The sequence below is a fragment of the Euleptes europaea genome, chromosome 2 (assembly GCF_029931775.1).
Source record: "Euleptes europaea isolate rEulEur1 chromosome 2, rEulEur1.hap1, whole genome shotgun sequence".
Taxonomy (NCBI): Eukaryota; Metazoa; Chordata; class Lepidosauria; order Squamata; family Sphaerodactylidae; genus Euleptes; species Euleptes europaea.
This window is the reverse complement of record NC_079313.1, coordinates 103,004,198-103,027,587: the sequence shown is the minus strand read 5'-3', so window position 1 is coordinate 103,027,587 and position 23,390 is coordinate 103,004,198. Positions and strand designations below refer to the sequence as shown.

The 23,390-nt window shown below is 41.2% G+C and overlaps 1 protein-coding gene across 1 annotated transcript; it reads right to left on the bottom strand.

Moving 5' to 3' along the window:
- Positions 1–23,175, bottom strand: KLHL12 (kelch like family member 12). The gene is made up of 11 exons (XM_056844172.1): positions 22,948–23,175; positions 18,058–18,211; positions 15,344–15,561; positions 12,800–12,949; positions 10,009–10,123; positions 8,499–8,605; positions 6,423–6,618; positions 4,596–4,754; positions 2,894–2,992; positions 1,078–1,264; positions 1–257 (listed from the first exon to the last, which is right to left on the bottom strand). The coding sequence occupies exons 1-11, from the start codon at positions 23,128–23,130 to the stop codon at positions 131–133; spliced, it is 1,695 nt and encodes a 564-aa protein (XP_056700150.1). The 5' UTR covers positions 23,131–23,175; the 3' UTR covers positions 1–130.
- Between the last annotated feature and the right edge of the window lie 215 nt (positions 23,176–23,390).

The window sequence follows — 23,390 nt, the reverse complement described above, 5'->3', positions numbered from 1 at the left end:
AGATGAGCCTGGGTGTGTAGCACAGGGCCAGTGGTCACTGCATCCACATCTACAAGATGTAAGCCAGCTGATGCTTCGTTTGATAGTCTCTCTGCTCCATAGAAGTGCTCTGATAAAGTCTTTCCTGACATCATTTCTCCCGCAGCACACAAACACCAGCATCACATCTCTGGGTCCCCAGCGATGTCACCACTTCCCAGCTGTCGATGATGGGGTCGTAGCACTCAATACTGCTCAGCAGTGAGTTCCCATCATACCTGCAAGTGACAGAGGGTTAAAGGAAATCATATGAATCATATTAAACACGGTAGTAGATCTTGGGGGTGGGATGGCATCCATCCTTGTTAGTCATATGAACATGGAGCTGCTTTAGTTTTAAGAGGATCAATCCTCATGTTCTATTTTTGTACAAGTTTTATGCTTCCTACAAGGGCATGTATTCTGTAACATGGGTACGATCATACAGTGTATATTTTTATCCCATTGTGTGTATTGAAGCCCACATCTTGCATACAACATGTGCAGTCACTGAAGTAGTCATTCTTACATTACAGATAGAGATATTTGCGGCCCTTTGCCAGATAAAACAAGATACATGAACTTTCTTACATTACAAAATACACCTTTGTTCTTCAGTGTGCTACTGTGTATGTTAAAATGTAAACAAATGCAATTAATTTTTATTACATTTGTTCTAAGCCTATAGGGCAGGATCAGACAGAAACTGAAAAATAAAACAATCCTCCAGCCTTTCCTCTACAGGCACGTGGGAACTGCAGTCCTGTGTTTAAGGAACTGGAGTGGGGGCAGGTAATGGATATGCAAATAGCGTATGGCACCAATCTGCCCAGAATATGGGCTAGTGTTAAAGCAGAAATGTGATCATAGATCGGGAAGGATGTATAAGAAGACAAGCCAGCCATTCTGGATTTCCTCAGGATTCCTATCTCCAACAGACTGAATATGGGGATGTGCACAAAACGTGGTGAGACTGTATTACCGTACCTGCAGAGCTACAACACATAGTCAAGAAAACTCAAGGTTTAGCCTAGCCATTTCTTGTCAGTACCCACTTACCCTGCTATGGCATAAAGCCTTCCTCTCAGCACCGTTGCACCCACGTAACAGCGAGGGGTTGTCATACTTGTCACTGTCGTCCAGGAGTCTGCACGAATGTTATACGCTTCCACGGATGAAAGATGCGCTGTTCCATCAAATCCTCCAACAACGTAAATATGATCGTTCAACAAGGCTACTCCAGCTCCTAGAAAGAGAAACAAAAGAATGTATTACCAAGGTAAATGAGCTACGCTATCCACAGTTAAGTGGATAGGGCATTCTTTGTGGTGGCACCAAGAGCACTGTAAATTCATTGGGCAGCACACAGCACAAAATTTCCCCTTGTGCTAGAGCTCTTATGTAAGCAGTAATACAAGAAAAAGACCCCAGTAACCGCTTGTGTTAAGTCAAACTTATTGTAGCCCCCACTTGCATTTCCATGTGTGCAAGATCTTGTGCAGATTCCTGGGCCATATAATACATGGGGAGAGAAACCATAGGTGTTGCACAAAATGTGTTGCAAGTGGAACGCCGCTAAGTGTTTAGGCTTGTGCATCGCTGGATACAAGCAACTCCCTAGGAAAACTCATATTGCCCTTTCTTCGCTGGCTTTCAGACACCTTATTTAGAGGGCATTTGAGTTTAACTGATTATTTTCCTGAACTAATTCTGTTTCATCTGTATATTGTTTATTGACTCCCACCTCTGTGTCTTTTGGGTAAACCTTCAGCTTTTTTTTTTTACTGCTTTGCTTATTTAGTTGTTAATTTTATGATACTATGGTGTGATTTTCATTATGAGTTTCTTTGTGGGCTTGAGCACCAAACTAAAATAGCAAGTCGTATCCTATCTCCCCACCCCCCGTTCTGCTGATGCAAACAGCTCCCTCCATCCTCAGGACATGCCATCATCAGTCAAATGCAGTACAATGGAATAGAATACAATCCATTGTAAATCAATGATTAAAAATATTCAGAAACAATGAGAAATTTCCCCTCTTGTTTTCTGATAATATATGCAACTTAAGAGTGTGTGCATTTATAATACCTGCTGTCCATTAGTGTACACATGTTACTATTGCAGAGGCAGCAGGGGAAAGCTAATACAAACTTTTTCCAGAACTGGAATGGATGAAAGAGGAATTAAATGTTGCTTAAATTAGTTCAAGAAAAGTATACTTTTAAACGCCCAAACTGCCCTGGAATTGTACAATGTCAGAAAGGAAACAGTTTACAATTAGAAATATAATTCAGAGACTCTGGTGGTAGGAGAAGTGACAAGAATAGAGGGCTGTTCACAAACTTCGAAAAACCTGGATACGTCATCCAGAAATGTTATTACTTGTTAAGCAGAAGGGTTGTGAAGTAGGAGAAGAAGAAGAGTTGGTTTTTATATGCTGTCTTTCTCTACCACTTAAGGGAGAATCAAACCGACTTACAATCACTTTCCCTTACCCTCCCCACAACAGATACCCTGTGAGGCAGGTTGGGCTGAGAGAGCTCTAAGAGAGCTGTGACTAGCCCAAGGTCACCCAGCTGGCTTCATGCGTAGGAGTGGGGACACCAACCTGGTTCACCAGATTAGCGTCTGCCTCTCATGTGGAGGAGGTGGGGAATCAAACCCGGTTCTCCAGATCAGAGTCCACCGCTCTTAACCACTACACCACACTGGCTCTTGTGCTAAACATCAGATCCTGAGCACTAAACAGCTATCAAAGTTAAAGACTGAAGTTAGGGTTACTCTTCTGCAACTGTGTTCTCTGCACTCTACAATTTATCGAAGCTGGTTTATACATTTTATTCCATCTCTGTATAAATATGATCAGAACTCTCACCTGAGCGCTTGGTGGCCATTGGAGTGACATTTGTCCAGTGCCCAGTATGGGGATCATACCGTTCCACAGAATTTAAGATGTTCAGACCATCGTAACCTCCTGAAAAAACACAGAGGATCCAAATAAATGTTTTAGTTTTTTTATTGCTCACAGGCAGCATTCATAAGGGAGAAGATAACTGATAATTTTAGTCATCCAAGACAATTTGCCCTAGCTGTCTAAAATATGGCACAGAGAATTTACTTGGATGGTAGAATACTGTGGCCAAATTCTAAAAAGGCTGATACAAAATGATTGAGTTACATAAATTCAGAAAATTTCAGCTGATTTTATACACCCCAACCACACTATTTATTTTTTTGTATTTGGTTTACATTCACAAAAACTCAAATATTCCAGGTGTCTTGAATTAAATGTTTGGTGAAAAACTGCTATTTTAATACAAGTCCTCACAGGTCCCATTTAAAAATTCATTGAAGGGCAAGTTATGACCACATGTGTAGTCTATAAAGTAAACCTTCTCAGTTGAATAGCTACCCTAAGGAAATATGACTGCCCATACAAAAATGGGCTTTCCTGTGGCATCAAACTGGCCACAACTGAAAACAAGATATTGGACTAGATGGGATAATGGGTTTGATCCAGCATGGTTTCTCTTAAGTGGTATTAGAAATGGTTATCTGGGGAGTGGAATCCAGTATGAGAAAGGTAGATTGTTTTCAGCTGATAAGTTGTTAGCCCCTTCCGGTTGCACAAGGGTGCAACTGTGAAGCAATGTAACAGCACACGGAAATATGCTTTAAAAAACTCTTTCAAAATTAACTCCTGGGGGGGAAAGTTTAGCTGTTTAATTTTGTAAGGGGGTATTTTCATCTTGCTTTGTTTTACAGCAATAAATTGTGCTTTCCTCCTCTATGAAATGGCAAGGAAAAAAACCCTAAAATGTACTTCCTCCTCCACTTAGAGAGCTCACGTAATTCAGCAATTTTCTTTTTCGAAAAACAAGGACACTCTAAGATAAAAACAACCCTTTAAGAGTAGAATTAAGGCCCTTCACTCATGCTTCAACAAAAATGGAAAGGCTGCCATATTGTGAAAGCTGCACAGACGTTGTAGAGTCTGTCATTTCATGCTTGCTTACAACTGAGGTTCCACACAGCTTTCCCTTGCTGCCTTAGCTCTAATTCTCTTCCTCTTTAATTTGGGTGTAACACTGAACATGCAGTCTGTGACATATAAACATTTAATAACTTAAGTTATGTGTCAAAATGCCTATTTCAAGAAACAGATGTAATAGCAATGCTAATCTGGTAAGAAAATCTATAAGAGTAAGGGGAAGTGAGGTGGCATGGGGCCCACGTTGCACATAACTCAGAGGACTGAGAATTCCTGTGCTTCAATCCAATAAAATATGAACTGCCTTCACTCCCATTCCACTTCTATAATGGCAGGTTATTACACCTGTGCTGTAATGCTGATGTCACAGGCACCACCTCTGTTACTCTAAGGAAGGGGCTTTTTCTGCTTGGGAGACACCTCAGGACAGAATGGGATTTGCAAATATATACAGCTCCTTGCAGAATCTATTTGGTGGGATGTGGTCAAGGCAGTAGTATGAAACCAAGGCTACCTATGTATTTATTCAAATTTATAGCCCGCCCTCATCACCAGCAAGCCAAGCTCAGGGCGGGTAACAACCTACCAAGACAGTAGATAACATTGTTAGCAACAACCAATCCAGCGCCTTCTCGAGCTGTCTGCATATCTCCCAACATGCTCCACTGATCAATGTTGGGATCATATCTCTCCATACTCGTATGACGCCGGCTTCCATCAAAACCTCCAGAAACGTAGATCATGTCTGAAACAATACCAAGTTAAAGAGTGTAGAGAAACATTTAATCAACAAGACTGTGTTTTGACATAACCATCTGTATGGCCTTTGATATACAATAACCATATCAGTCCCTGACACCCCATAGGCTTGGATCCACTGGAGTGTTCCTGTGGATGGACAGATTTCTGCTCATGAGAGAAAGGCCTCCTCATCACCTACTGGAGCCCCAAATGTCCCCCCAATGCTGCTCCCTGGGGATAGGAGGCCCCTAGGAATAGGATTTAGGCAGCATTTGGGGTTGCAGTACAAGGAATTAAACAAGAAACTCACTCTCTGCCCATGGAAAGCCTTCATGGAAACTATGGTGGATCCAACTTGTAAACTAGAGCTGGGCCCAGTCAGAGCTGCTGTTCTTCAGCACTTTAAGAATGTCAATTTCACAAGAGGCCAGATATTTGTGCATCCTTTCACCACACCACCTCATATAAATGCTTAACATGAAATCTATTACAATTACTCGTAACAAAACAAAAGGATAAAATTTGCCAAGTGATATACAAAGGAGACAGCCGCCCTCTATGGGAATCTGAATAATCTGTTCAGAGTTTCCTTATGCCATCTTTTCTTACAAGTCTTCCAAGATAGGAGAAATGATGCAAGAATCTAATGACTTCATAACTGAACCGTTGACTGTGTTGAAAACTGTTTTCCTTTTAATGAACCCATTTAAATAAATCACAATATCTAGATGGTATTCTACAAAGAAACCTATACTGGCAAGATGACTTGGTTAATTTAAACTCTTGGAAATAGTCTGAACTTTACCTATATGCAACCACTTGATTAAAATTCATTAGGCTGTCTGACTAAAATTAACTGATTTATAAAACAAACAATCCACTTCTTATATCTGAAGTGAATGAAAGTAAATTAATACTTGGACCTCAATAACATTGGTACCAGCATCTAATAGCTATGACTGGGCTTCCTACATGAACTTATGGCCTCCTAAAAGCAGCTTGTCTCAAACAGCAAATACAGCAGTGCTAATTTTCACCATGAATTTTTAATTAGGGTCCATCTTACTGAATGCTGTCATATATGATCCAGGTGAGCAAGTAACAAAGTAGTGTAGATATCTTAGTCACATCCAGCATCCTGAAGACAGAGGAGCTTTAGGCAGTAATATGAATTTTGATCTTCCCACCATTGTCACTAGGAATGATGTGTGGTCCCTAAAATTATATACTGTGCAAGGGTGACACTAAAAATGAATTCCTGCCCCATGTTTAATTGGCTGTCTTTAGAGGAAAGGCTTTCTTCCCTGTTTTTGTACCTATGTGTGTTGCTCGTCAACCATTACTAACTCTTTGAAGAGATCTGTTATCCCTCCCACCACTGATCTGATTCCTAAAAGATTCTTGCAGTGGGTAGCTGTGTTGGTATGCAATAGAATGCTACATTCGAATCCAGTAGCACCTTAGAGATCAATAAGATATTTGGCATATGAGCTTTCTAGAGTCAAAGCTCCCTTAATTTGACTCTTGAAAGCTCATACTCCAAAATCTTGCTGGTCTCTAAGGTGCTACTGGTTTCGAATTTAGTTATTCTAAAAGATTCTGGCATTCTGGATGTCATACCAGCCACAATTCAGAGACTGCTTAGTGTATCCATGTGTTACTTAACACATACCTCCCAAAGTGGTGGCTCCAGCTAGGCCCCGTCTAACATTCATTGGAGCCACAGAGTACCAGATGCTGTCTTCATCCGACGTATAATCCAAGCACTCCACAGAGCTGAGTCGGGAACGGCCATCATAGCCACCTATCACGTATATTCGATCATGCAAGGATACTGTGGCAACGTAGCGTCTTTTACGACTGATGCTCTATGTGTGTTAGAAAAGAGAGAAAAGGGAACCAACAAACTTTGGTTGCTCACTGATATCTATGATTTTCTCGGGCTGCCAGACAAAGACAGTGATTCATTAGATTAAGATGCATTATGCCACAATGGTCTCATGTGGCAAGGGCTACAATTTGTATGCATCCAGTCTACAAGTGAGAGACTAAATTCACATCCTGACTTCTTTAGTATGCAGCATCCTTTTTTAATTTCTCGGTGTGAATGTGTGGGAACAGTGCTCATTAGCCTAGGGACGCACATGTTCTGACTTGAACTTACAGCTGCCCTCAGGCTCCTAGTAAATATACTGCTGTGCAAAAGTGGGAACCCTCTGAGCGAGGCTATCTCAGGAAGGTATATTGCTGGGCACTTCTCAAACTATCTTCCTTCCATCCGGGCAAATAGGTTATTCTGTTAGCCACTCCTCTCTAGGCTAGCAATGTTTCTGAATGGTAAGGCTCATGAGCGAGGTTGAACTTGCACATTCACTGGTCAGAACATTCCAAAAAGAGAAAGGAATTGCTATTGACAGAAATTAAGAGAGAAGATGGGCATTATAAACTGGCAACTCTGTCAAGATTTCAAAATACTAAAATCTCAGGTAACAAGTAGACAATTGTTCCCTCAAATGGGATGAATCTCGCAGGCATTTGACATTGGCCATAACAAATAAACAAACTAAGTGGATGAGAAGTATGACCTCTATTTTCTTGTAGCTTTTTTCAAGCCTTTTTTGTAAGTGAATTTTTGTGGATCCCTTAATAAAAATGTTAGTCTGCTTGTCAGACTGATCAGCCAGTGGAAAGCAGGCATTAATGGCTGAAGGAACATAAGCTCACACAAAAGGAAACTGCACATGCTTAGAAGTGATGATGAGGCATATCTTAACACTAGTTTCTAGATGCAGAGGTCCTTCTGCTAGTGGGGGAGAAAGGGGGTTGAAGTGCTAGGAAACAGGAGGTGCGGGGCAGGTTAAGATAAGGTTGGAATTTGAGATAGCCAATATATCAAGATTATATTCAAAAGGGGCTTTTCCATTACAGTGTGGGGAAAAGGTGATCTCCGTAGCAGGCAATGAATACTGAAGGCTTTTGACATGCAGCAAGGAAGTGGCTCACATGGAGCCTTAGAAAACCTCAATTTAATTTTTGGTTTGGTCTTAGAGTATATCCAAATTTAAATCGGAATATTCCTTATTCTTCATCTGAGGATGCTTTAGCACAAGTTGACATTCCTTGATTGATATTGCCTACATGGATGAGCCCTGACCTGGATGGCCCAAGCTAGCCTGATCTCGTCAGATCTCAGAAGCTAAGCAGGGTCATCCCTGGTTAGTATTTGGATGGGAGACCATCGAGGAATACCAGGGTTGCTGTGCAGAGGAAGGCACTGGCAAACCACCTCTGTTAGTCTCTTGCCATGAAACCCCCCCTAAAAAGGGGTCGCCATAAGTCGGCTGCGACTTGAAGGCACTTTACACACACACACATGGATGCAGTGCTTTTCATGTGTTCAGTTCATTCCACCCACTTATTCTCTGCGATTGTTATCAGGGAAGATCTTTTTTTTGGTGGGGGGGGGGAGTGAGATTAAAATCTACAGGGGAAAAGATGCCAGGACAGGGTGGGGAATCTGAAAGAAGAAACAGAGGGTGGGGAAAGGGCAAATCAGCAGCGCAGCTTCTCCATTCTGAACTCCTTCCTCCTAAAGATGATTGTGTTTTTAAAAGTAGGTGCTGGGGCACAGTTACATGCACTAATATGCAACCTCTAATCAGTCTGTTCATTGCGGTCAACTATCTTATTAAACTAGGTGCCGACCATTTCTTACTTCTTATTGTGACAAGGGTGACAAAATACTTACTGGTAGGAAACTCCACTCCTGTGACTTCGGATCATATTTCTCTACCACATCAATAGGTGATTGCTGACTTCCAAAGCCCCCAATTACTAAGAGAACTTCATTAGCACCTGTATAAAATGGATCACACTACTGTAAGTTCTTTAGTAGTTCATAAAAAAGCCGTTTGCTTTGTCTCAAGGGAAGAGCCCAACACATAAACAACAGATTGCCAATGCCAGGCTAAGCAGAGTTACATACTTCTTAGTTTACTGAAGTCAAGGCTTAGCAGGGTAAGACTGTTTAGGACTGCGCTGTGAGTGCTGGATTGTACCCACGGTGTTTTATTTTTTTCATGGTTAAGGCCAAGCTATATCCACACTGATTCCTTCTCAAGGCTAAAACGATGTGGCAGTAAACTCTGAACTCCAACTGTAGCTTTATGCCACACTGAGAGGTGCTATTAATATCCTTGTCTGTTGGTCTTTGTTGAGAAGGAAAAAAACCCAAAACACCACCACCACATTGATGACTCATGGTTAGCTTATGCCTCAATATAGTCTTTATGCTCCTGCCTGCATCTGCGCCTATGGGCTTTGTTCCCTAGCTGCTATGTGGTGTATTTGCCCTTGGTGAGCTCATTTTACTGTTCCCAGCTAAATGTTGCAATGAATAAAAAAATTTGAATCTAAAAGGAGGTTTCAGAACCTAATCGCATCTTTGAATTGAAGCATGGGCAGTAATTTTGTTGTTACATTCCAGAGCACCCTTAGAATGTTGTCTTCCTAAAAACATTTTGAATCTCTCTGAACACCCTCAGCAGTTTGTCACCAAGGAAGTCCAGGGTTGCCCAGCAGGCAACGGAAAACCATCTCTGAATGTATCTTGCCTTGAAAACCCTACAGGAGTTGCCATAAGTCGACTGTTACTTGACAGCACTTTCCACTAGCATCTATTTATAAACTGAAATAATCACTAATAATTTTCAGCTACAACAAATATGTATGATAATTTGGCACAGGCTTGAGCTTTTTTAAGTCAACGTGGAGTTCTGATGTTTGCTTATGAAAAGCTGATCTCAGATGCTTATATTCACTATTCATTTAGGCAAAGCAATGCAAAACTGCCTACTCCTATAAAGCTATTATTTAAATTATACACCTTAAACCTGGACTATCTGTCTTTATTGAACTCTAAGAGACTTGATTCGGGAATCCTCAACTTTGATGGCAAAGAATGTGCCAATTAGAACAACTCCAGTCCTTTCGTTCATTTTTTTAAACCACAGATATACCATAGGATAAATGACTTGCTCCAGCAATTTTAATCCACATCATATGCATAGTTCTAAATTATCAAAAGGAAGATATCTTCAGGAAGATTACTCTTGAATCATTTAACCCCCAAACATGTAATATACATGGCTAAAATAATCATTCCAGGCATGCCAGACAACCTTAAACATGGGAAATAATATTTTCCCAACACTGTACAATTCTCCTGCTACCATGATACCCATTCCTCTGATGCTTACCCAAACGTGCTCTGGTTCTGGGACCCTGCATTTGGCTGCGAAGCTCAGGCCTTAGATGAAACTTCTTAGCCTCATCAACAAGATCTCTGCACTGCAAGCTACATCGAATAAAAGGCTAGGGAAGACACATAGACATCATACATTAGATTATAGGATTGTTTTGAGGAATTGTAAGTAAATAGCACAAGAATAATCTACCCAGACAACACACTGCAAGCTCCATGACTGGATCTCCAGCACATTTTTCCTGGTCAAAAGTAGGTGTGGGGAGCCCCACTTTGGATCAGAGTTGCAGTACAGATGATGAGCGGTCATCCATGCCATTTTAATAACTAAAAAGCACCCCCACCACCCCCAATAGCTGCACCTTGCCCTATTCATGTAAATATGCAAGAAACATTCAGGCAACATGTATGCTTACCCCAGCAAGATAAACAGTAAATCAGTGATGGAGGTATAAACCTAGAAAATGCTGCAGGAGGAAAGAGTTACCCCCACCCCATACTACAGCCCTAATCAAAATCAGCTGCTGTGGCTGCTATTTATCAAGAAACTGTGTGTTTGAGATCTTCCATCTTTATTGACCCTGAATCATTCAGAAGATGAATGAGGTGTTTTGCCACATAAATACCACAAGGTGTATTTTATTGCTATGTTTTAATGTGGGGTTTTAAATGTATGTTGCTGTAATCTAAAATGTAGGCCTGTAAAGTAAGACCTAGGGGAGGGGGGTGAGCAAAGTGTGTCATGATTAGATGACTGCTGCACCCCAAGGGGCAGTGTTGATTGTTTTGTTCAGAAAGAGAGAGTGTTGAGCAGTGTGTGTGTGGAGGGTGGCGCTTGAGTGAGGGGCTGTAGAGTGTGAGAGAAATCTGAGTTCTGTGTGGAAGTTATTAGCCTGGGTGGCAAGTTGGGAAGTTAAGCTGTGTGTAAGTTATTGGGCCTTAGTGGCAAGTGGGAAAATAAGATTGTGTGGTTAGGTCTATTTATGGAACTATTAGGCTTATGTACCTATCTGAAACCATTACGCTTATAACTATATAACATTAATATATGGTTATAATAACATTATAACCATAATGCTACACAGAAACCATAATGCTGTTACACTTATAATCTCTATGTTTAAGAAAGCAACTCTTTATTTTAGAGTAAAGGATCCCCTTTTACCTCAGAGCCACCCCCACTGTTCTGTCAATCTACCATAAACAACGACGCCATCCTGTTCATTGGGCCCAAATATGAATTCTAAGGATGCCTTTAGTGGCAGTGAAAATAAGGAAGGCAAGGAGGCAGTGTAATACGTATCACCTCAGAACACTACAGAGAAGTGTCTTTCAGAGGTTACACATAAAAGGGGTTGCTCACAGAAAAGAGCAAAAACGTTACAAGGGCTCATGAGGTACACACCTGCACTGTCAGTGTACCACCACTTTCTGCATCACACATAGATCTGCTTTTATTTTCTCCCAACCCTCTGACCTGGAATGTCTTTGCAATTCCTTTTATTCACAACAGTCATGGCTACATCCAGTGTAATTTGTTTTATAACATATCAAGACATCTATTTTTATGTGTGTGCAAATATCCCTATGATCACAACCACAATCAAAGCATTCACACATTCAGAAAAATTATGTGAAGTCAGCCAGCTGCATTATCCTAGGACCTAGGCTCTAAAACAAATGCACTGATAGCCACTTCTAAGTTTTCTCTCTCAATAAGCATTTAATGAGAAGAAGCTTGAGAAATGTAAATATATTTCTTAGATACAAAACAAAAGATCATCCGTAAAGACAATTTTGGAACCTAGAACAGATTAGGTAACCTAAAAGGTTGAAAAATATTTAAAAATCTATGTATAGAGTTATCACTATCAATTACAAAAAAAGCTAAATGTATAATCCAAAAGCTTTAATCAAATTACAAATATTAAAAACCGTGCATCACAAAACAATAATCTTTGGTTACATATACATGTACTTTCTCCTAATATATAAAACCCTGTTAGTAAAATTGCCTTTGTATACAAGGGGATGTCATACAGTTACAAACATCATTCCTATGACCAGGTATATTTACAGATTGCATAAAATACATGTAAACCAAACCAAACGTGTTTCAGCCATGAGGCCTTTCTCAGTGGTTTAAATCTTTGTCATACATACCATATGCTGTTTTTGTTAAAATTACAACAAGGCCTACCAAGGCCTACCAAGGTACTAAACATCCAGATGCAATTTTTTTATAAAGACTTTGTTGTTAATTTGGACCATAGAAGATAACTATTTCGATGATTGATATTAATGGTCCAGATTTCTCCATAAACCAGGTCAGGATCAATTGTTGCCCAAAGGTGTGTATAATCACATACAGTCCTTGAGAAATCTGGACCACTAACATTAACAAGTGCAATTTTAACAAAAACATTTTATATACTAGAGGAAAGTGTGTGTGTGTGTGTGTGTGTGTGTGTGTGTGTGTGTATGTATGTTGGATCCTACCAACTTTTCACTAACCGAAGCAGATCATTCCCTATCTTTCCCTTCTTCCAGCAGCCCTTTTTAACCCCTGAAAAGGTTATGAGGCTATCAGGGGTCCCATTTGGACAAAAGCCATTTGGCTGCAATGGAGAGGGGAAGCAGGCCAGATCACCCCCACTCCCTCTTATACCAGTGGAAAGTGTGAGGATCTAACCCATGGCACTACTATTGCAAGTCAGTTCTTTTCTAATACAGTAGCAACATTAGAGTGAATCCATGCAGTGCTTCAATAAGACTATTATCCCTACCTCAGTGTCTATGACATCAGTGATATAGCGTGGGGTGAGAAGTGGCATGCGCACGTACTGTAGAAGCTCTGGCAAGGATGCTTCCCGTTCCTTCTTTGAATGCTTCACCCAGTTAATGACTGCCTCAAAGACAGGCTCTTCAGAGTCCACCTAAAGAAAATGCACAGTGTTGAGCAATCTTTTGCAGATCAGATGGCCTTGACTCAGGAGGAAAGACAACTGCAGAGGCTGAATACAGGCGGCACCTATGTTGTAGGTGGCACCACCGAGATCTTTTTGCACTTCCAAAGTTTAACAAATTAAATGCAATCCTATGGAGACTGAACTAAAAAACTATTATGCAGATAGGAATGTTATGCAGAAAGGAACATTATTTTGTTCCCCACCCCGTGTAATCTTATGCTAAATTACTCCAATCTAAACCCGGTCAAATCAATAAGTTTAGACTGGAGTAACTCTTCACAGGATTGCAACATTAATGTTTTAATTTTTCTGTTTTGCTTAACATCCAACCTGATGACAAGCCTGGGGAATTCAAGGTTTCTTGCTACTTCACAAAGGTTCAGTTAGTCCTAATAAAGATATTGTGCTCCTGTTGCTTTCTTCCGTTGAGCCAAGACAGCTGTTTGTAAGTTTTGTCTTTTGTGGGAGAAGACACCTTTGTCCCAACTCTCAAACCATACGTTGTTTTTATTTTTTACTCTATACTGAAATGCCATTGTGCTGTTGCAGAAAGGAAAACAAAAAAAATTCTTCCAGAAAAAATGGTTTCTTTAAAAAAACAAAAAAAATATTTTAAAAAAATTGAACTCTGTTCTGGAGAGCTCTCACAACAAAAATACACAGAAGTAACCTTATGTTCCTTCCAGGGTTGAGAATGGTTTTTTTAATGTTACTTTATTTTTATTTTACATATACATTCTTTAAAAAGAAAAAGAATGGAAGCAAATAGAAATTTTTGCCAGACAGAAATTTTCTTCCTGCGGTTTTCTTGGGGGGGGGGGGCGTTCTTTCTGCACTAGTACTCCATTGTGGAATAAAAGTTTTTAAAAATAATAAAAAACTTCATTCACTGGTGGAAGAGTCTAATATAAAAGAAAGAACCTTTTGAGAATGTTAAGGGTTTTTTAGTTCTCACAGGTTCACCAGGATTGTTGGGGGTTTCAACAGAACATTGCATGGAGAGTGAGGGTCTAACACTAAAGAATTTATACACATGTGCCTATAAAGCAGTCTAATCAGCTCACAGATTGAGTCATGGAGGACGTCTTAGAGAAATGATGCTTAACTGATGATGCTCACGAGAACTGTGAGCTGATCACATTCATATTCTAAGTAAGGTAGCTGTGAACTCTGGTGGCACTGCCATTTTAAAAAGACTGCCAGTGCTGGAACTGTTGATCAGGAAATCGTTATCAGTATGAACTGAAATAAGAATTAAATCGAAGGAGAAACAAATTAGCTGCTGCAATTCTGCCAAACCATGACAACTGAAAGGATTACCGGTTCTTTAGATCTTATACACCATCCTTAAATATTTATTATTTATTTACAGAATTTATATCCCGCCTTTCTGCACTTACAAGGGCCACCAAGCGGCTAACAATTTAAAACATACATGATAAATTCCATTATGAAACCATTAATATCAACCCCCTTCTAAATGTACATTATTAAAACAACTTAGAAAAGAGTTAAAAAAACAGAATCAAAATACATACAATCTAGTTTAAATACAAACAAAACATAAAAATATTGGTTAGAAAAGAGGGATCACTGAGGGAATGCATGGTAATTCCGATGCATGTGTGCATGTGTTAAGTGCCATCAAGTTGCTTCCAACTCATGGCAACCCTTTGAATCCATGTTCTCCAAAATATCCTATCATTAACAGACTTGCAAACTACGGGCTGTGGCTTCCTTTATAGCGTCAATCCATCCTCAAACCCCACCCTCCCCAGGCTATGCTCCCAAGCCCCATGAAACTCCTCCACTGAGTTTCACGGGGCTACGCCAGGCTTCTTGCAGGTGCAAGTTCATGCCTGCAAAAGGGGGCGTTCTTAGGCCAATAGAGCTTAAAAACCAGATAAAAAACAAGTAAAACAGGGTACAGATTAGCCACTGATAGCATTTCACGTGTTAATTCTGGGATTCTGCTTGTCAGGTGCCAAAACTGAGCAGCATCTCTTAACTCAGGGGTCCCCAAGACGGTGCCTGTGGGTACCATGGCACAACCTACACTTTTTCTGGCACCCATGTGTCTTTCGGAAGTGGGTGGGGCCAGGTAGGGCTTTCCTCCAGCAGGGTTTCTGATTGGCTTTGATTTTTTTAAATGTTGCTTTGGCAGCAGCTGCCAGCACAGCACAAGGATCTATACTATGTTACTGAAGTTAAGCCATCATTTAGTGGCTGGCTCTGCCATCTTGTGGCAGCCCTTTTGTTGCTGTGCCCACTGTGCTGTGTCAGAATTCCAAATGTGCCCTCAGGCTCAAAGGGGTTGGGGACCTCTCTCTTAGCCCCTTGGGTAGTAAAACTAACTTTTACCTGAATTTCGTCACATTTAATGAGCTTCTCCACTTCTTCTTGACTTAAGAGGATGAACTCTTCATGTTGAACTACATCTGGGAAGTGCTTCTGGCTGAATACTTCTGCTGCCTGCATTAAATCAACACAATTGTGTGTTTCAGCGAAATCTCGGATCCCCAAACAGTTGGACGGATCCAGCTGGCTTTCCAGGAATTCACAACAAGCCTGCTTTACCCCTGTAAGGAAAGATTATTTATATTTCAGTTAGCCTAGCCGTAAGTATTTCAGAGAAACAAAGTCAGCTTTTCAAGTGAGAAAACTAACCAACCACTAAAAAGGTAATTTTTTTAGAGCACTAATTCTGGTAAATGTGAAGCCATCCTTTTTATCTCTACAGCTGGTAGGTTAACTGAATTATTAGCGTGTTTGGTATCTGCTTGGTCAGGAATACATTCTAAAAACTGTGCCAAGTTGGTAAAAATCTATTTATCAATATTAAATACACATAATCCTATATAAAGGCATAAATAACGTATAGTTCTGAGAGTCATCTCCTTTCGGCTGGATGCTCCCAGGATGAAAGCAGACAGCCCCCATCCGGAAAAACACAGGGGGCGCCTGCAGCAGGAGGAGAAAACTAGCATAAATTGCTGCCTCCTCTTCTGAAGACTTGTGTGTGTGTGTTAAGTGCCGTCAAGTCGCTTCCAACTCAAGGTGACCCTATGAATCAATGTCCTCCAAAATGTCCTATCTTTGACAGCCTTGCTCAGGTCTTGCAAATTGAGGGCTGTGGCTTCCTTTATTGAGTCAATCCATCTCTTGTTGGGTCTTCCTCTTTTCCTGCTGTCCTCAACTTTTCCTAGCATGACTGTCTTTTCTAGTGACTCTTGCCTTCTCATAATGTGACCAAACTGAAGACTTGTGCCCCAAGTTTTTGGAGCGCCATGGTTGGATATTTGGCAGTAATAAAGGTATATACCAACTACTAATGTTTCCATTTGTTTCATGATTCCAGTCCTGATATTCTTATAAAAGTGTTGCTTTCACCATCTCTACATACACTGAAGTCCACTGAAGTTAAAAGTGCTTAGGGTGGCACTGTTAGATAAGTTGTTTGATACACTGCATGAAACCTGTATCTTTCATCAAGGTTCTTTGTTTGTTTGTTTATTCCCTTATGGGTTTTATTTTGTCATATCCAAAATTATGCATATCTATACATTACTGAAGAACTAGGCTATAAGTCTGTGTCTGACAAACGTAAATAAGGAAACAGCATAATTGCCTGCAATATTTATAAAATTTGCCACCTTTAGGGAATCTTCTTTTAAGATACCACCTTTAGGGTCTGTGGGGGGTGTTGAGAGCCATGTTGTGTAGTGATTAGAGTGTTAGACTAGAATCTGGCAGAGATGTGAAAGCCTGGAAAAAAAAACCAGAAAAATTTGGGGGAAAACTTCCCCCCCCTGGTCGGTTCCAAAGACCTTTTTTGCCCCCTCCTTCAGGTTTGCTCTGCCCAGCATTTATAACTTTTAAATTCAATTCCATAAATATGTCAAATGTAGCAATTTTTATGCTAAGTAAGTTATAACTCATGCATTTTGTATTGTTAAAGCGGTAAAATTAGTGTAGGTTTGATAGGACACAAAGTATTGAATATATTTCAATTTTCCCCAAAATTTAGTTTCCCCCTCCCCCCCAAACGGGGGAGGGGAAAGGGTTCTCCCCCTCCCCACAGCTTCAAAGTTTCCAGAAATTTTACACCTCTACATCTGGGAGACCCGGGTTTGACTCCCCACTCTGCCACTGAAGCTTGTTGGGTGACACACGCGCCAATCACACACTCTCAGTTTAGCCTACCTCGCAGGGCTGTTGTGAGGATAAATGAAGTAGACGAGAATGATATCAGCCACTTTGGATCCCCATTGGGCTAAAAGTATAGATTGGGGCATAAATGAAATAAAGTTTGGTTCACTTGCCATTATAAAGGAATCAAATTCTTATACGTAACATTTTCAGTTACTGGCTGCATACTAGAAAGCCAGTTTGGTGTAGTGGTTAAAGTGTTGGACTAGTACCTGGGAGACCTAGGTTCGAATCCCTACTCTGCCCTGGTACAAGTCCTGTGAATGGGTGCTATCTAAGGGCTGTCAATGGGCAGGCAGGAAGAAGTTTCTCTAGCCTAAGCAAGGAGGCTTCCTCAGCTTAACTGGCTCTTTCTCTAAGGGAAGCCACTTAATATGGAAGAAGGCTTCCAGCTTTACTCAGTGGAGTTGTAGGATACAGAACAATGACTCTATTCTCTAAATATTTTTACATCATGCTCACCAGCATGTTATTAAATCTTTAGGTTCGCTTCTACTACCATGCTACAACTCTCTGAGTAATTTAGTGGAGACAGCTAATTAACTCATGAACATTTTACTAAAGATAATGAAAACACCTTCAGAGGTCAGCCCATTCATGGGTCATCTGCCATTAAAACTGTTAACTTTCAGCTGCCTAACTGCAAAATTTGGACCTTTCAGTGAGTTTAATTATGTAAAGGCATACTAGCATTACAGAGAGCAGCTGGAGTGGTATTTTATTGTAGTTTAAATATACTATGCTGTTCAATTCACCACTTTGAACTTAACTGTACAGTAAATAAATATATGAAATGGCCAATATGGCTCCAGAACTTGGAAAATATCTCCATTCCTGATCTACAAAGTTATTGTCACTGCCATTACCTTTCAGTTGAAGCAGACAGGCTGCTGGGAGCAACTCTTGAACATTTTCTACCGTCACATGAACTGTCTCTGTATATACAAAGTCCAGCAAAATTTCCATTGTAGAGGCTGTTAGACCTTGGATATCCACATAGGGTTTGTCCTTCTCTGAAAGCTGCAAATTATGAACAAGGAAGGCAACTTTTATTTTCACTGGGTTATATTAACATCCTGACAATGGTCTTTATAGTTTCACCCAGGAAACTCAGGTACAGGCAATGTAGAAGAAACAGGAACAATTTTCATACCCCCATGGAGACAGCAAATGAAACACATTAAAATGCCCTACAGAGTTGTTTTGTGCAAAGATAATACCTTAAAAGGCCAGAGGAATAATGTTTTTTTTTTATTTTAGGTCAGGCCCTGAACTAGATAGCCTGATCTTGTCAGATCTCAGAAATTAAGCAGTGTTGGCCCTGGTCATTATTTGGATGGGAGACCACCAAAAAATACCAGGGGTGCTACACAGAAGCAGACAATGGCAAACCACCTCGAAAACCCAACGAGATTGCCATAAGTCAGCTGCAACTTAACAGGGGGGAAATACTTCTGTCAGGAGACAAATGTATTTACCATAACTAATTAACCTGCACCTCTGTTTATTAAAAAAAAACCTCATTACACTGAAGTCAAGGAATGAAACAACAGGTTATTACAACCACAACAACATTTTGCACCCAACCAGCAACATTACCAATCCTTCATGTCACATCCTGAGTCAGGAAGAAGAATGTGTTCTTCTGCCCCACCAAATCAACAGATTATATAGTTCTGATCTATCCGGAACCAGAGGCCTATTTCTGCCATATACAGCTGAATGAGCAGTTCTACCTCTTCATTGAACAGTGCAGTGACTGACACCATACTCTCAGCATACCAGTGAACAGTGCACTGTAAACCAGCTGCCATCTTCCCAATGCTACGCAAAAAAGAACCCTATATGGATGCTTTCTGGCAGCTGCAACGCTTCACTGGAATTTTACACTGAATGCTTTCTTCACTGTGTGCATGTTCAGAAAGCACCATCATTTACAGCAGCGCTTCCCAACCTGAGGGTCCTAGCCAGCTGAAGTGGGTCGCGGGCTCCTATTGGCTTATGGCAGCTGTTCCTTTCCCCTCCTTGCCTGGTGCCCAGCTGAACTCACCCTGAAACTCCGAGGTGGAGGCAGTGGAGTGTAGCAAGCCAGCCAACCGACTAACAGTCTGTAGTAAGCACGGCTGAAGTTGCAGCTACGCTTGTGTGCTGGGAAAGGAGTGCGCACACCTTCTTACCAAGCACAGAAGCAGCTGCTCCGTCAGTCCTCCTTTTCCTCGATAGATAGCGGAAGTGAACTCGGGCGCTTGCAAAACGCATTAAGTGGCAGTTTCTGCTGCAGCAAAACGGTTTTCTACCCCCCCTTCACTTGCCAACTGATAGAAAGAGGCAGAGAGATGGAGGCTGAACTCTGCAGTAGGAGCAGAAGTAAGTGATAGTGAGCTGCTTGGACCTTATCCCTCCCACCTGGGTTAGGCAAGTCTAGCTGTTGCTTTGAAGCCCCTCCTCTGTTTTTCCCTGGGGAAGCTATTTTGCTGCAGCCTTCTGAATGGCTTTGGGCCCCTTCTTGATGCATCCTTGTTTGCCTTTTTGGCTCTTTTGAGTTGTTACCTTTTTAACCAGGAGCTCCTTGCCTTGCTGCACTGCATTTTTTTCTTTTCTTTGGCTGCCCCCTCAACATTTCCTTTGATGTTAACACCATTTAGCTGTTTCTCAGTGGCTGGTTAATGAGGTGCATTTTAAAAGCCATAGGTGAATTGTACCTGCTCTTGCAGTTGCTATAAATGGCCAAAGGAATGACCGGGAAATTGCTGGAGCACTGCTCCTCCCTGCTTCAGAGGTGCTGTTCCTTTGCTGCCGCTTGCTCCAGCCTTGCATGGGGTAGCAGCAGCTCCCAACAGCTGCGTGTATGCAAGGGCACTTGTGTGCTTGAGGACCAAGATATCCATGACTCTTTGTCTCTGACTGCTGGCAAACCACAATTTATACACATCTTCTGGCCCCACTTGTTAAATCGCAAAGGAAGAGCCAAGGCAAACTAGGGGCTCTGGGGCTCTGCTTGTGGCCTATCCAGGAAGATGATGGGAACTTAGCATCTGTTAGACATGAAACTTACACTCCATTTCATTTTTAAAGTTAACTAAGTCCACTCTGTTGATTCATGAGCAACTGACTATAAATGTTAGGTTTTTAAAGTTGCCATGTTGCTGGGTGGGGTTTGTGATCAGTGTGGTAACTCTGGTGGAGGAACAGAACAATGTTTTTGTACCTTCCTCTCATATGAGTCCATATTATTTTGATCTGAGAAGGATCTCTTTGACGTGCTGCCCAAGCCTGTATCTCATAAGCTTAAAATGCCAGCTTCGCTCCTTGGGTAAACGGCAACCCTGTGCAACACACAAGGCAACACTGCTGCAGGGGACGCAAAATGGCAGGAACTTCAAACAACATTCTAGGGTGTGTGTAACTTTTGACACAAAGCTAGACCAATGAGGTCAGTCTCTATGCAAAAGGAGAAATACACATTCAACGACTCATACATGAGGTAAGTACCATCATCTGTATAAAGGAGGTTCCAACTTTTTGATGGAACCAGTATGGTATAATAATTGGAGTATCACACTAAAATCTGGGAGATCCAGGTTTGAATCCCCACTTGGCCATGGAAGCTTGCTGGGTGACCTTGGGCCAGTTACACAAACTCAGCCTAATTTATGTCATAGGGCTGTAGTGAGAGTCAAACTGAAGAAAGGAGAATGACATAAGCTACTTTGGGTCCCCACTGGGGAGAAGGTCAAGGTAGAAATGAAGTAAGTAAATACAATGTAATGTACAGAAATGTCACATCAGATGTGAATTTTTAGTATCCTATGTCTTCGGGTATGGGGGGGGGGGCTGTTAAAGCCACTTGAATAATTTCTGTCATTCTTTACCATTCAGGCTGCTTGGATTGTTTGGAAATTTGTTATCAGGCATCACCACTTTGATAAGCATGCTCACTTAATTTTTTTAAAATTTTATGTTCAATGTGAAATTCAGTGAGAGAAGCATGCTATAAACCCAGTATTTTAGCTCACAACACAGACAAGCAGAATACCTGGATTAATTGCTACCTTCAAATATTTCACATAAACCAAAATTCAGTTCATCTGATTCACCATTTGTCTCCAAATAACGATATTTTAGAGGCTTTCTTTTTAAATAAGCCATCAGTTTGATCTGACTTTACAAGCATGCTTACTTAAATTTCCCCTTATCATAAATATTATCAGGAAATTAAGGTGCACTCGGGCATTCAATACCTTCAGAACATAAGGACTAACCAAGAAATATTCATTCTTAGCTGGTTGAGACTTACATGTATGTCTTGCTGGCTGGGTGGGAATTACAGACACAAATAGGTGCTGTGTGACTGACTCCCTGGTTGACCTAGCAACCATGGCAACATAAACAGAACCTGATGGACTAAGTTTGATTCCTGTCTGCTAAGGACATGGAGCAAAGGGCTGGTTTTAGTCCCTTCCCTTACACAACTACTGATAAGCAAGATTCAAGCTTATTTTACTGGACCGGTTGTGCTCAGTTTTGACTAATGCACATGCAGCGATGAGCTGAGGTATTTGTTTTTTATGGACTGGATTAAGACCCAAATCTCCTTATTATCTGCTTTGATGGGCCAATACACACCTTTATTGGAGTGTACCAAGAAACCTTAGATATAAGAATCTCGATTCAATATACAGGAGCAGCTTTGACAAATCCCATTAAGCAAGATGTTCGAAGAACCACGTTTCCTACCTGGTACAGCCAAGAAAAAGAACAGAACAAGAAGCCTCCTTCCTAACACTTTCCAGCATGTTGACTGATCAGGCCAGCTCATGCCAATCACATATAATCATATAAGACAGCCAGAATCAAAGTGGGCAGCTGTATGTTCACCTATCTGTTGTGATTCCTATAAAGAGTCACTGTCAGCTCTCTCAAGAGAGCATGCTTCAGAAGAGCAGCCGTACTATGTTTTGCCACACTTTTTAGCTCTTAAGATACAAGAATCAGGTGATCAAGGTACAATGTATTAAGCTTGCCAGGGCCACACAGGGCTCCAAACGTTTGTGACAAATTGGGAATAGAGAATTAAAGCTAGGAGAACTTGGTTGAGCTGACTAGTCAGCCCCGCCCCTGGGAACACCTCCTTTGGCACCAACGTGAGCCCTTGCACTGGGGAAATGCTGCCACACAGCTCCCTGGCACTGGCATAAGTGGGCCTGTGCTGGCATTCATGCCAGCTCAGCCAGTGCAAGTGGAGGTCACACTGCCTCCTGAGGCAATTTGCTCCCCCCCACCGCCCGGCCAGGGAGGATTGCTTTGTATGTAACTAATGGACCAACATGCAAAATCTGCAATTGGTTGACTGTATTATGTGCATGAAAGAACATATTACAAAAACCTATGGGGCGGAAAGTGCTGTCAAGTCGCACCCAACAGGGTTTTCAAGGCAAGACCTTTGTTCAGAGGTGGTTTGTCTCTGTGTAGTGCCCATGAGATATCAGGCTAGCCTGGGCCATCCAGGTCAGGGCTACAACAACAACAAAAAATCTCTCTGTCTTATTTGCATTCCCACTAGATTTGACTGAAGGGGTTAAAGGTAGTGTCACAATTACATTTTGAAACTTTAATTTAGTTGAATATTTGGCTTCCTCTTGCGTTATCAACAGTTATTTACATTTTTACAATGCAATCCTATGCAAGCTTACTCAGAAGCAAGTATTTTCTTATAGCATGCATTAAAAACATTGCTCATGGTGCTTCTTGCCTACCTCACTGGTGAACATTGCACAGAAGTAGTCACTGCAAGCAGCTAATACAATACGATGGGCCGGAAAGTCCTTCTGTTCCACACGCAGAGTCACATCACAAAGGGTGTTACTTTTTCGAAGAGAATTCATTGCATTGAGAATGGACTTGGCATGAGAATTAGTCATTATATCTTTAGGAGCCATAGTGAGTTACTGCAGCCAGCAGGAGTGTTGAGAAGGCAGGTCCCGACTATCAGTAGCCTGTAAAGAGATGAATTTGCTTCACTGAAGGTATCTAAGAGCGATGAGGCAGAGACTGCCAAAGGCAAAAATGAAGAACCAGTACACTGGCCCCAGCTGATGTTTTCTCACCGGTTCTCCCATCTTTCCTACCAGACATAGCCAGGCTTATAAAGCTTGTTCTATTCAACTGCATTAGAGTTCTAACTGGGCTGATTGTACAG